Raw genomic sequence first — 15,034 nt, 5'->3', positions numbered from 1 at the left:
TCTAAAAAAGGAGTTGAAGCCAGTCTCGAACACGTTTTCTATTAATTTGACAATATTTAATTATATTGGTCAGAGATTAATATTTTAAGCACTGTGGTCTGACTGTAACCTGACTAGACCTATGATGCCTATGAATTATGTCATACCTAAAAAGCTGGAAAAAAAATATTTTGGTGTTTACTAGCATTTGTCAGGAAAGTAAGCAGAAACTGGAAAAGTGAGACTTCACTAGTGTTTATTGAATGTTTGTTTGAATCTTGCCACACAAGTGTAATAAAAAATATCATTAGAATAAGACGAAATTCTACCTGTTCAAATTTTAAATGTTGGAATAAACTAGATAAAGGTATTGTAACAATATCAGTGAAGTTAAAGTTTGAAATCTTGTATTGTTAACACAATAGAACTACATAATGGAAAGGTCTTACTTTCCTTGTGTGTATAATTTGTGTACATTTAATAAAAGAGAATAAATATTCTAGCTCTTGTGTAAAAGAATAAAGGGGACATTCACATCTGTGGGCAGTACAGAGGTATTGGACTCACACATTGAGATAGCCTCTTCCTCTTGTTCCCCTTCTAACAGCTTCAGGTGTCTGGGAAAGAGTGACTGAGGAGAAGAGAAATCTGAATGAACAGGTCAGAGCTACAAGCCAGAAGTGCTGCACCCAACTTGCACCGTGTCCAAGGTAGAGTGTGACAGAAAATGCCAAATAAGCTAAAACATAAGGTACATAAAATAATAGTGTGGCCAGTTCATCTGTGTGGCACAGAAGCCTGGTAAGACGAGGCAGAGTAGTTAAGGAGCATGTGGTGGTGGAATTGAAGTGCCTGAGACAGATGAAGAAATAAGGACATCAGTGCAGAAGTCAAAGTAGTCTTGGTTGCAGAGTCTGTCATGGAGAAAAGATTCCAATATTTCGGTCATGTGCAGGAAAGCAGAAGAGAGTTTGAAGATTTGGGCAAAGATAGGAAGAAGGCAAGAGAAAATGATGTCCATCCAAAATATGGATGGATTGTTTTGAGGCAAGTGCAACAGTTTGGCCTGATGGTCAAAAAAGGTAGGATGGTGGCAGCTAATCAAGAGAGGTGACACCCCAATCTCATGTAGAAAAATTGGGGAAAGAGGGTTGATTTCCCTGACTGAAGCCCTTGTGTCTCATACTGTTCTGGGCTAGGAAAGTTTAGTACTTCCTCTTCCCAGAAGGAAGGAAGGATTGCTAACAGTAAAGGCATTCTACATGCACTGTTAGCATATGACCTTCCATTAGGTTCATCTATCTGCAAAAAGACTTGAACATCCTTTTAACACAAATTTGTTGACTCTGTTTCACTCAAGGAGATTTTGCTGCATCCCTCCTTCTTAGCTAAGCTAACTGGCTTCCTATCCTCCAATCTCAGCTATTCCTTGGATCTCTTCTTTTCATACTGTAATCAAACTTCATTTCTTGCCTTGTGAGCTTTCTCACCATCAGATCCTTTAACTACAGTCTTTGATTTCTTCTTGCCTCAGTAATCTCCCCTCCTCCAGAGAAATAAACTATGCAGCACTAACTACATTTTCTCAGTTGTGGGCTCTAAAGTTTGGTAATCTCGCTCGTCACCTAAAGGTTGCACTGTCCCTTCTCAAATTCTCAGCCGAACTTAAGAAATGCCTCACCAATTCAGCATGATGCAACTGTTGCCATCAATCTATAACCTAGCTCTCTACATCCCTGTGTTGTTCAGCCCAACCTTCACTTTTCCTAGTTCTTGACTTCAAATTATAGTTTCTTATTCCATCCCTTTCACATCTACTCATTATTCATTCTTTCCCCTCCCACACTCTCTCTGTCTTTTGTCTCTAATCTGGTAGCCTTCTCCTGGCTTTAGATCTAACAATACCTGCTTTATTAATCACTTTCTGTTACCCCAGTTGTCTGTCAAGCTACCTGCCTATTTGCACTTGCTGTTCTCCTCACATGTAGCTCACAAGTGTCTTTCATTCAGATCATGCTTTGGACATGCTGCTCTTTTCCTTCTGCTTTTTTTTCTGAATGATTACTAGTTTATCATTTGTAATGCTGTTTTTTTTCCTTGTTTTCTGATATTAACTGTTTAGCTCTTCTGGGTGCTCTGTCAATAGATTTTTATTAGCTGAAAACTTTCCATATATTCTGTTTTTTTTTTCCCTACTGTTTCTGTACTACTCCGTAGTTGGCCTGAAAAGTGGACCACTTCTATCATTGCTCTGTTCTAGGTAACGGGTTTTAAGTAAATAAATGGTTAATTTCAGCATTCACTTTTTTGAGTTTGATCACAAGTCTCACATTCTGATCTTGGATGTAGAGCTATGTTTGTTTGTGTGTGTGTGCATGCCTTCTATGTCACTTTTACCTCTGTAACTGTCTTCCTGTTACTGTTAGAGCCATTTATTCCCTTTCAGTGGTAACATGTTCATAGAATGGGACAAGAGTTGTCTGGAAGGAGTTCTTATGAAAATTGTTTGGGTCTTACCATCTGTAGTCCACAGACCATCGGCCTTCACCTGCAGTCATTTGTCAACCTAATGGTTCCCGTCCTTCCAGGTATCTTAACTGACTGCTAGGGATGTATTTTAGCCTACCTAGTGGCTCTCCCTTCTCCTGAGCTACTAGTCCCTACCATTAGAGCCAGCAGTGAAACAGTTATCCTTGTTGATGACAAGGCTTTTCTGATTATATATGGATTATGCGTATGTTATCTGCTGCTAAGTATCTTATACTGGAAATGTAATGGATATGATTTTAGTTGTGTGATGAGTGGCTAGGCTACAAGTCGTACCTATTTTCCCTATACCTGTAGGACCAGATATGTTGCATATTTAACTTATAAATGCCACATTTTAATGTAGAGTAGAGCTTTGTTTTTCCATGTTGAGTTACATTGCATTTCAAAAATTCATGTGACCACATGTGAAGACTGAGACACTGAAATTGTCAGATTGAATAGGGAGTTCTGTGATCTGTCTAAGGTCATTTATGTATTTCTTGCCATCATGGAAAAGATATTTTAGACTAATGTGATAATGAGATAGGAGTTTAGTGCCACAGTTATTTCTTGCCATGTTGCTTTGTATTTCTTGCTTTTATTTCTCTCACGTTATTCGTATATGATGTTAGAATCTTAACATATCCTTTGTCTTGTCCTCTTTTTCTTGTCTATTGTTATCTGTGTAGTGTTATCCATGGAATAATAGGGTTTAGCTCTTGATGTTCTCCTAGAGATTACCTCCTTAATTTTATTCCTCACTTCCCCATCTCTATATCCTCTATGTACCAATTCCCTGGTTAAATTCTGTACACCTTCCTCAAATATTTCATCCTTTTTGTTAAGCCTGGAAACCCTCATGGCTTGACCTTTCACTACATTTTCAAACGTTCTTTTAGGTTGTATACTCGTTCTATGTAGCATCGTATTCCTGTGACAATCTTTTCTATACATGCTGGTATCTAAGGTCCCATCAATTAACTTCGTAATATTTACATCCAACTAATCTGAGTATCAGAGCATTTTGTGGTGAATCTCAGAAATGTGGTTTTGTGTAGCTGTTCTATAAATAACCCTAATTCTTTCTGGGTACCTTCCCACAACATAAAAATATCCACGAATCTATGATATCTCACTTTCCTCAGATATAGATTCATCTTAAATACTGCATTTTTCTCCCAGTATAGCTTACCCGTGTTGGAGTAGCTATTGGCACAACTTGTGCCCATAGCCACGGCTTCACGTTGGAGGTAGTATCCAAACATAAATACATTATTACATAGAATTGTGTTCATAAAAAGACACATCAAATTAATTAATTTCTTGTCATACCCACTTTCATTTTCCAGATATTTCCTCATATAATCCACTCCAATATCATTTGGTATGCTTGTGAATAGCGAGACTACATCCATTGTAAGTAATATATTCCTATTAGTTCCTTCCAAGGTCTGCATATATTTATATAAATCGTGCAGGAACATCTTAGTGTCCCTCAATACTACCTCAGTTTTCTCTAACATAGTTCTAAGATGGTTCTCTACAAAAATGGAGTGTGGTTCTGTCAACCACCCTCTCCCTGCCACTATGGGTCTAAAGGGTGGTTTAACCGGATCTTTATGAATCTTAGGTGACCCCTGGAAAATGGGTATCATAGGATATTCGACATGTAGAAATTGCATTAAATCAAGAGTAATATCAAAACTAGTTAAACAATGATTAAGATTTAAATTGACTTTTCTAATCGTATTATATATGTCATGATAGTAGATATGCTTATATACACCTTTTTATCCTGTAACATGAGTCTTATGGAGTTCTTGTAGTACTCCTGTTCCATGACTACTATCATCCCACCCTTATCTGCTGGTCTTATCATAATGGACGCATCTGACTTGAATTGCTCCAAGGCTTGTTTTTCATATTTGTTAAGATTCATGAATCTCTTACCTTGCTTATTTTGATTCATTAATGCATGTAGTTCTTATTCACACACCTTGCCAAAAGCATCAACAACTGGATGGTTGACACGTATGATACTACTAGGCCTCTTAAATATATTAATATTCCTGGATTGAACATCATGATATATCATTTTTAGCATAATATTCCTACAAAACATTTTATATCAATCATTGTGTCACTCAGTTCGACTCCTTGCGCTGGGATAAAGGAAAGTCCATTATTCAGCACCGAAATCTCATATTTTGTCAATATTTTCTGTGAAATGTTCCAAACTTTCCCTCCTCCTGATTCTACATCTTTGTCAATGTGGGGTATCCTGCTGGCTCCATCTGTTCTTAGCGTTTCCTCCTCCCTCTGCTCAATGAGCAATGTTGTTCTCTCCCAATGTCCTGTCTTATAGGTAGTGGAAATTTCAGAAGAACCTGTGGGCTCGTCTGGGCTGTGTTCTTCCTTTGTACTACTGCTTGTGCTGACGGCACCTCCGAACATTCACTCTGGTTACTGGCGCTCACATAATTAACATCTTGTACAAGCTCTGTGGAGCCTGTTCTAATATTCTCTTTCCCATTCTCAGGCCCCTTATTAGTAGATCTATTAATTTCAGGCCTATTGTCATTCACTTCCTGACGAGCTGTATCCCGGATAGAGAGTTTTGGAAGATAAGGGCATAATACTTTGGCTACGAAATAAATAGCCGATAGGTGAATATGCAACACATTTGTACAGTAAATTGCTGGATATGATATAAATGGATATAATATAAATGGCCTGGTGAAGTTAAGGGAGAGATATGAAATGCATTTTTTAGGCTGCATTAGTATATTTATATGCCTCAAAGCATGTTTACATTAAGCAATAGTATTTCATGCGTTTAAGAATGGATATATGTTTTTAGCAACAAGGAATGGATATATGTTTTTAGCAACTAGGAGCAGGAATGTATTTTAATGTATTATGATTTTAAGTGCATATGATTTAGATGAAACGAAAGGTACACAATGTATGATGCTACTAAAAATAAGTACATGTATTTATGTAAGATGAGTTTTATAACTATTCACATAATATCAAATACTGTGCCTTTAATTTTTGAACTTCACATAAGTGACGTGTAGCCCTCTAATGGAGCATGTGCTGATTGTGAATGAGAGAGGTGGTTGTAGGAATGGTAACATGAAAGTTCATAGGTAGATACTAGGCTATCTGCCCTAGGGCATTTATAAGCCTAGCCAGAGTGTATTTGGCTTCCGCCTCCCTATTAGATTAGCCTACTGTGCCTCTGTAAAGTAGGCCACAGAAGGTACCCTTTTAAGATTAGTTTACTGTGCCTCTGTCTAGCAGGGACACAGAAGAGATCCCAGGGGTGAATTTGCGATTTCCCATCCACGTGTCCAAATTTCGCTTGAAGAGGGTCAGCGAGGGGCTATGTCTAACATGAATTGGGATTCTATTCCAGAGTGAGGGGAGCCTCTGGGAAATGAATCTGTCCCTCCGGCATGTCCTATTTATTTTTGTGCTGAGGTTTAGGTCCCTGGAGCGTGTAGCTCTAAGGGACTTGGATTTTTTGAGGTGGAGCATGTCCATTAATTCTGGGTTTGACATGGCTTTGTACGTCGGGCATAGATCGCCTCTGAGTAGGCGGTAAGCAACTGAGTAGAGCTGGAGTTTCTTTAGTCGAGCTGCATAGGACATCTGTTTGTAGCCCATGATCCTCTTGGTGAGGTACTGTTGGGGTCTCTCAAGTTGCTGCAGGTGTCGGGTAAGGTACATCCCAAAAGGGGCATTGTATTCAATTATGGGCCTGATAAGTGACGAGTAGAGGGGCACAGTGACCTCTCTTGATCTAGATGCGAACCCTTTCGTGATAAGGTGGGCTATATAGAAGGTCTTTCTAACCACTTTGGCAACGGGATTATCAAAGGAGAGATTACTATCTACGTTGGTCCCCAAATCTCTAATTACTTCTTCCGTACTTAATGGATTACCACCTATGTGGTAATTTGTGGGCACCTTGCTTTTCCCAAAGGGGATGACAATGCACTTTAGCATTTAGCTTGAGGCAGTGGCTCTGGCACCAAGCATCCGTCTCTGTGAGACCCTTTTGGAGGATGCTTGTGTCAGCTGGAGATTCGATTATGGCCCCCAGTTTGCAGTCATCTGCGAACTTTGTCAGCCATAATCCCCGTGTTAGCCTGAACCTCAGAGAAGTATATACCGAACAAGAGAGGTCCCAGAACTGAGCCCTGTGGGACGCCACTTGTAACTGGTTTGGATTCGGACATGGCACCTGCGATTCTGACCATGTGGGTTCTATCTGTGGGCCAGTTTGCAACCCATCTTGTGATATAGGGGTTGATATTTAAGCTGGTAAGCTTATTTATGATGCCCGAGTGGGGTATTGTGTCGAAGGCTTTTGCGAGGTCCAGTAAGGCTGTGTGGACTACCTTGCCCTCATCTATATCTTTGGTAACTGTTTCAAAGAAATCAACTAGGTTTAAGAGGCAAGATCTGCCCTTAACAAAGCCGAATTGGGTAGGGTCCTGTGTCTGGAGGCTCCCAATGTCTTTGTTTATGAGTTCCATGATAATATGCTCCATAGCTTTACAGACCAGACTAGTCAGGCTTATGGGGCGATAGTTTCCGGGGTCCGTTGTGGCACCACCTTTGTGGAGTGGGACCACTGTAGCTGTACGCCATTCTTTGGGTACATATCCTGTAGTAAGGCTAAGTTTGAACAGTGACTTAATGTGAGGGTTCGGTTCTTCTTGGAGCTCGTGTAAGAGACAGCCTGGGACACCGTCCGGTCCCATAGATGCTGTGTCTTTTGCTTTGGAGAGGGCAGCTTTCACCTGTGCATCTGTGATGTCAGGGAGGTTACATTCAGTTGGGATAGGCATTTGCTCCTTTGGGGGGGGGAGAAATTTGTGCTGAATCTGTCTGCCAGGATGTTGGCTGTCTGTAGGTTTGGTATATTTTGTACAGTTATGCAACAATTCAGAGTATATCTGGGAGTTTCCGCCCATGTTCCTGACATAACTAAAGTAGGCCTTGTGATTATCTTTAGTGTCTAGGGCAATTTTTATTTCGAAACTGGCCTTTGATGATTTTATGAGGGATCGAAGTTTCTTGCTAATACTGATCAGAGATGCCTTCCCTTTTTGGGATTTTGCTCTGTCATGCAGTAGCTTCCTCCTTCTGTTGTATAGCTTATTTATGGCCGGGGTCCACCAGACCGGTCTCCTGTTTTTGGAGGAGTGAGTCTTGGTTTTATTTGGGATAGCACGATCCATGCATTCCTGCAGGTGCTCATAGAATGCATTTGTAAAGGATTCTGCGGATTGGGCTGTATTATCCTCTGGCCCAGGGGCTTTGAAGGATTCCACCTCAGTCTTGAGAAGTGCAAAGTTGGCTTTTGAGATATTCTTTACAGTGATTTCCTTGGCTGGGGACGGGATATGGATGTCCAGGGAAATTTGTTTATGGTCTGATCTTACCAATGAGGGGTTTACCTCTGGTGTGGAACATAGAGTCCCCATGTTGGTGATGACCAGGTCCAATATGTTGTTCCCTCTTGTAGGAGTGGTGACCAGTTGTTCCATTGCGTTAGAGTTTATAAATTCAAGAAACCGTTGTGAAAGAAGTTAACGGAAAGTAAGTGGAAAGATATTTAAATGTGGTTTAAAGCTTTGTTCATTGTTAATGGTCTGAAGAAGCCACCGGTTAGGTGGTGAAAGCGTTTACCGGTTTGATATATATATATATATATATATATATATATATATATATATATATATATATATATATATAAAATATACACACACACACACACACACTCTCACATTTCTTTTCCTGTTTCTGTTAAGGCCAACTGCTTGTAGTTGTAAGAGCATGATCGATCCTAAACCCGCTGGGTTTAAAAAGTGCAGTACTTGTGGGCGCAAAATCCCACTTTCTGATGCATGTGTATTTGTTTAGATTCTGAAGGGGCTCCTTCACCCCTTCCACTTCAGAGGCTCAGCCACCGACTAAGAAGCACAAAGATAGGAAGAAGTCCCTCAACAGATCTCACCAGTCCAGAGATCCTTCTGCCAAAATGAGGCCCTTAGAGTTGACTGCTTGGGCTCCAATAGTCATTAAAGCCTCCCTTCCTTGTCAGAGCCATAGTTTCTTCCCAGAGTCTGTGTCTTTGAGACCAAAGTCCCCTCTCGCAGCAACCTAGGCACTCTTCCAGGCCTGCTTTAGTGGCTTCCTCTGTTAGGTCCTCCCGTAACCCCTCTGAGGCTGAGGTGGACAGTATGATGGTGAAATTCCTCAAGGCACAAATCCATCCAGGATCTTGCCTTGCTCCTTTTCTTCCCAGATCCACGAGCAGCATCCCTGCCTTCACTCCTATTGCACCTTCTCTGATCTGACCTTGGATTTCAGAGTTATTGGGTCTGAGCATCCCTGGAGCTGACGGATACAGTTACCTCAACTCCGGTCTCCCTGTCTCGCCCAGCTCCCATGGTTTCTAAGCCTAGCAGTTCTTGGAGTCATAGCTTTGGCACTGGTTCTGAGTAGGTGACTGCTACGAAACTGATGGAGCTGTCTCTTCGTCTCAGGGCTTCAGCGTTTGACAACTCCCCACTCCGATCCAACGGTGGTTGGAGCTTGTAGAGCTTCTTGTCGAACTTCAGCAGGGATACATGGGTGTTGCGATCTCCTTCGATTTTTGAGGTTGAGAGGGTTCTCTCTGCACCCAGAAGAACCTCTACTCTGTCTGCTTCGCACTCTGTCCCCCCACCCCCAGCTACATTTGTGCCTGAGACATCTACTCTGTTCCCTCTGGGACAGCCTGCCCAGAAGGACTTTCAGCCTACTTCCCATTTGGAACCCCAGGAATCTTCTGATGCATTTCCAGAACCCCACCAAAGATGTCCTTCAGAAGCATCCATGTAAAAGGAGATACCTGGATTACCCTTTTTATTCCCTCACTTAGGACACTGATCTCAATGTAGGAGAAGGGTTTCTCAGATCTCCTCCCGGGGATGTCTCATTTGGAGACATCATGGAAATTCTTCACTAAATGGGTGGTTGGTCTTCCTAAAGCCCTAATCCAGAGGAATATGTGTTTCTGGAAGTCTTTGGGTCAGGCTCATCTACTTCTGGGGTGTCTACCCCCCTGCGGGGACCCCCTTATTGACCTTGTGTCCCGCAGGGCATGGAAAGAACCGGGCACAGTGGAACCTAAGTGCCCCTTCTAATCTACCACATTGGACGAAAGAGATTCCAGTCAATGCCATGATGGTTGAGGCCACCACCACAAAGGAGCTAACCCTGCAGAGCTTCACTGTCCATCTGCTAACGGGGAGTCTAGGGCTTTGGACAGGTTTGGAAAGCGGATTTACTCTTCAGCGACCTTCACATTGTGACCGCTGAACTACCTGGCACATGTAACCAGGATACAGAGGGACTTTGTAAGAAACTCTCTAGCTTAGTCCCAGGATGCATGTCTGCCGAGGAACAAAAATCTTATTCCTCAAGAATAGCCATCCTCAAGTCTATTTCCAACATGTCCATGAGATTAATCTCTCATGAGGCTGAGGGTGCTGCACGGGTGGCTGGATCAGGCATTGGGCTTAGACTGCACCCCTGGATGTGGCTGTGTGATTTTTCAGAACCCTATAAGGCATCTTTTGTCAACACTCCCTTCGATGGATTGACCATTTTTGGTCTGACTGTTAAAGACTCACACTTCCAAAGTGAAAAGGATGGAAAGACCTTGTCTGCTATTGGGATACGCTTCTCTACCCCACAATGGTCCTTTTCCAGGAACCAGCGTGGAGGTAAGAATTTGTGGTTCCATAAATCACCGGGTCCTTTCCAGGATTCACAAGGGGACCTTTCTTCCACAGGCAGAGGGGGAAATGGTTATAACATATGTTGCCTTCATGGCAGAAGGGGTCCGATGAGTCAAGAGGATGAGTCAAGAGTCTTGTGATTCTTTCTCGGACAGGCCTAATCTGTGGTCCTGAAGGATTGCCTGGCTGCTCTACTCTGGAGGCAGTCGGGAGATGTTTGTCTCTACACCCAACAGCCTGGGAAGCCATCACAAGAGATCATTGGGAGTTAAAGATTATATCCAGAGGCTATTCTATACCCTTTTCCCAAAATCCTCCAAGGAGGAGCCTCCCTGATGTCCCAGCCAATCAGCAGGAGGCTGCAGCATTAGAGATTGCAAAGCTGCTCTCAAAAAAGAGTCATCCATAGTGTCCCCCCAGACCAATTCAAATCCAGGTTTTACTTGAGATTCTTTTTAGTGCCCAAAAAGAAGGGGGAACTTAGACCCATGCTGGATCTTGCTTCTTTAAACAGGTCATTTGCCAGCTTAAAGTTCCGAATGGTCATGCTGCAGTCCATTCTGCCCTTCCTGCAGAAGGACTACTAGATGTGCTCAATAGACCTTCAGGACGTGTGCAGTCACATCAAGATGAACAGGTGCTCCAGAAGGTATCTGTGCTTCAGGCTGGGAGCCAATCACTACCAATTCCGAGCACTGCCCTTTGGCCTCCCCACAGCCCTCAGGATTTTTACGAAATGCATGGCAGTTGGTAGCAGCTCTACCTGAGACTGCAAGGATTCCAGGTGTTTCCCTACCTAGGTAATTGGCTCCTAACTGCTCCCACCAGGCATTGACTTTTTCAAGTCAGAGAATACCTACTTCAGCTAGCCTCGACCTTTGGCATATCTATCAATCTAATCTTGTCTGGAACATAGACTTTATCGGGGCTAGTTTGGATGCCGCCTCAGTCCCTAGCTTTTCTTACTTCCGACAGGATCTCCAGTCTGAGATCTCTTGTCAGACAGATTATGGACAATCCCCCCCAAGCCAGTCTTGTTCTTCAGGCCTTGGGGTGCATGGCAGCGACTGATTTAGTGTACGGCTGAGTCGGATCTGATGCTCGGAAAGCCCATAAGTTGAAGAGCAAATGAGGCAACACCACAGATGGGACATTATGGGGAACATATAATTTCTTTGTTTTCTGTAGGTAAATTTGTGAAAAGGAGAAATTCAGTACAAAGGAATTTAAGAAGTATATGAGCTGTTGTAGTGTGTAGTACATGTAACATTTTTGTTGTTTAGGGGCAGTGAACTAATTTTATCCAAAGCAAAGTCATTCATGTCCACACCTGTAAAATGTAAGTGATGTCTTACCAAAAAGGTTTCTTTTTCCTGAATGTGATGGACTGTTTGTTGCCTTGAACTTTTTTCACAGTGCTTCCATCCTTGTTTCAGGAAGGAAAAAATATCGTAAGATGGCACAATGTGCTGAAGACAGAACACTTGTGCAGTGTAGTTTTCTGTGGCACACCAGTATGCATAAATTGGTGGGGCAGGGTCAAAAGTGATGGGGGCAGACTTTATAAATGTTTTTGAAAAATGTTTACAGAAAACATTTGCAAAGATGAATGCTGTCCTTATGTATCAAAATAATATGGGACAAACAGACTCCACAGTGAAAACGCCAGTTGGCGTTATGGACAGCAGAACACTTCTAGTACTGTTAAATGCATGCTTAAGAATGTTAGTCCAGACATTGTGGTCAAGGCAACAACTAAGTGATCGTTCTTGTGTGGTGCTCGTCTAAGATTAATACTTGTGTTTTACCCGAGTTTAGCAGCACAGTTTTGTTTCCTGGAAACAAAATATGTATAGATGTGATGGATCATTGCATTGTTTCCACAAGTCATGCATTTCAATAAATTGGGATGTCCCTGGTCCTGTATTGACAGATTATTGTGTGGGAGAGGGGGTTTGCTTCATTTTTTTGTTTGCATTAATTTCATTGGATCTGTGGATCTGGACTTAAAATAGCACTATTTCTAACACTGTAGTGTATTTTGAGTGGGCTGTGTAATGAGCTGAGATAAGTTCAGGTAGGTTTTTGCTTTATTTTTCTTTGGTTATAGGGTGTGGTTTTAGGAGGCATGGAGCATATTTTCCATTTTAGTTACATGGGGCGAAGGTTGGGCCTCAGGGACAGCATTTTTTTTTTAATTTAGGGCTTCATTTTTATTACATGGAGAGGGTGAAGGTCTGGGTTTCGGGACAGCATTTTTTTTTTTTAATTTAGGGCTTCATTTTTATTGAGGTTAACCTGTTTGCTCTGAGGTAAGTGGATTTAGGGATTAAGTTGGGTGGTGGCATCATTCAAAGCCTGGAGCAGTATGTGACCATGTGTTGGTGTTACAGTTTGTGACCATGTGTTGGAGTTACAGTTTGTGACCATGTGTTGGAGTTACAGTTTGTGACCATGTGTTGGAGTTAATTTGTGACCATGTGTTGGAGTTACAGTTTGTGGCCATGTGTTGGTGTTGGAGGAACTAAGGTGTTTTTTGTGGGGACAGATGCTGAGATGAAGGTCTTCTGCCAACAAGCAGAGTGCTGGTGTACTTTGTGAGACATGCTGCTGAATTTAATGTTGCAGTTATCAGCGTGTGATTATCTTTTTTTCTTTCTGAGGAGTTTAATTTGTGTCCCTTTTTAAAAGTTCTATAATGTGTTCTCTTTGATAGGGGGAAGTAATGAGTAGGTATGGTGTGCTTTGTACTTTAAAGTTATGTGAAAAATTTTTTTTTATAATTTAGGTATGAATGTGCGTATAAAATATTTGTCTATTTTTTTCTATATGTAGGTATCCTGTATGTGATCAAACATTCTTAATGTCATGGTTGAAAAACTGCAATAAAAAGTTTGAACATAAAGAAAAAGTCCTCCTCTTTCAATCTTCACACTAACCCCACCTTATTTATCTGAAGATTAGGGTTTGGGTTAACATCCATTACTAAGGTGATATGGAGGGGTGGCGGAGAGCTCCCCCACCTTAGTAATTGGTGCTAACCATAAGACTGCTCCTTACCTCAACCCTAACACTACACCTTAACTTAATAAAAACCTTTCTGTAAGACTGCCACTACAGAAGACAAAGTCGGAGAAACGCACAGTAACAAAACTGTCTACACCCTCACCTAACCTGAAAATACACACACACACAAATGTACAAAACCTATTGTGACCTTAAACCACACACACACACACACACACACACACACACACACACACACACACACACACACTTACCCCCCTACAACTCTACTCACAATCCACAATGAAACTGTCCCTCAACCCCTACAACTCTACTCACAATCCACGACAAAACTGTCCCTCAACACTTTGAATGTTTGGCTATCTATAAGTTTGGTATTGGGTACCATCCCTATCACTTATTGGCCAAATGACGAACATTTGATCAAATATAGGGAAACCATTTTTTATATGTATGTATATGTCTATATATGGGTCTACTTCTAAATTTCGAAGTTTCAAAATGTCAACTTTCTTAAGTTTGAGACCATAAGATCAAATGTATGAAACTTCGAAATTTTTAAATTAAAAAAAAAAAAAATTCAATAAAATTTTTTTTTACGTTTTTGCAGAGGGGATTGCCTCCCACACCACCCCTGCTAATTAAATATAACAACTTTGAGATCACACTACAGCAAGGGCAAGCAATATACCGTTCCACACTGTATGACGATCTCCATTTAAATGGTTTGAAGTTTCAAATTGCTCTGTACAGCTATTGGTATGGCTGTACAGAGATTTTAAAATAGCTCTGCATGTGCTATGGTGTTTACTGTGGAATTTAAGCAAGATGTTGCATGGTAGAGAGAGGTTCTCCTTGGTATAGTTCCTGAAGGTAAGTTTGGTTTCATTGGATCCTCTGATTTAACTTTTATTTCAAGCCAAACTAACTTATGGTCATTGCTGTGGTAGCGTTGTCGCCTCACAGTAAGACCCTGTCCGGTTCGATTCTCGGCTAGAGCATCTTCTGCATGGAGACATGCGTGAATGGGCGTACCTTCGTTGAAGGTTGTGCGTCAGGCCTGGCAAGCTGGAACGTAAAAATCAACTGCCAATCATTAGCGGACCGGAGCTCCGCTGTGGCGACCCCGAACTGGGAAAAGCCGAAAGACACAGACACAAACAAACTTATGGTCCTATTTGACAAATGAAGACATTACATTGGTTGAGGGACTTTGTCTCCCCATTTTCGGGAGTGCAAGGTCAAGGATGTTTGTAACCATAGTAGGACAATGAACCAACTGTTGGTATTAACAAAGTTAAGAATCTCTGGGCTTTTGTCTTAGAAGTGGTGTAGGATTCCCAAGCTGTACAGGGGTAGTTGAGAGCCCCTGTGAATATTGTATTGGATTGAATGGCGAGGGACTCTAGTACATTCATACAGCTGTTTTTCTATCTTTTTCTCATAGTTCCATAGAATTTCTTTATATTTCATTGTATTCCTTTTTTAATTTTTTTCCACTTTTAAATATATTTTTATATTTCTGCTTATGCGTTAAGCACCACTGTGTCCAGTTTTTATAAAAATGGCCTCATTGTTATATGATCTTTCCATAATATTTAATGTTAAGTTGTCAATCTCGCCTTCATTCTTGCTGGATGGGTTCGGAGCCGAACCTCTGCTCCGACTCTGCCTAATACTAAAGCTCGAGAGCT

At 41.5% G+C, this 15,034-nt stretch overlaps 1 protein-coding gene across 4 annotated transcripts in view; it reads left to right on the top strand.

The window, feature by feature from the left end:
- The window catches only part of ZADH2 (zinc binding alcohol dehydrogenase domain containing 2), a 583,785-nt gene that overhangs the window by 70,231 nt on the left and 498,520 nt on the right, over nt 1-15,034 (top strand). Inside the window, exon 2 of one of the 4 annotated variants that reach the window (XM_044067110.1) lies at nt 587-689. The exons of 2 other annotated variants lie outside the window; for them this stretch is intronic. In XM_044067110.1, the coding sequence (XP_043923045.1) occupies nt 587-689 (103 nt within the window). One more of the 4 variants, XM_044067112.1, reaches the window with a different exon arrangement.

This window comes from Protopterus annectens, chromosome 3.part1, assembly GCF_019279795.1.
Source record: "Protopterus annectens isolate FY-2018-M chromosome 3.part1, PAN1.0, whole genome shotgun sequence".
In the NCBI taxonomy this organism is placed as follows: Eukaryota; Metazoa; Chordata; order Ceratodontiformes; family Protopteridae; genus Protopterus; species Protopterus annectens.
This window is presented reverse-complemented; position numbering and strand designations above follow the sequence as displayed.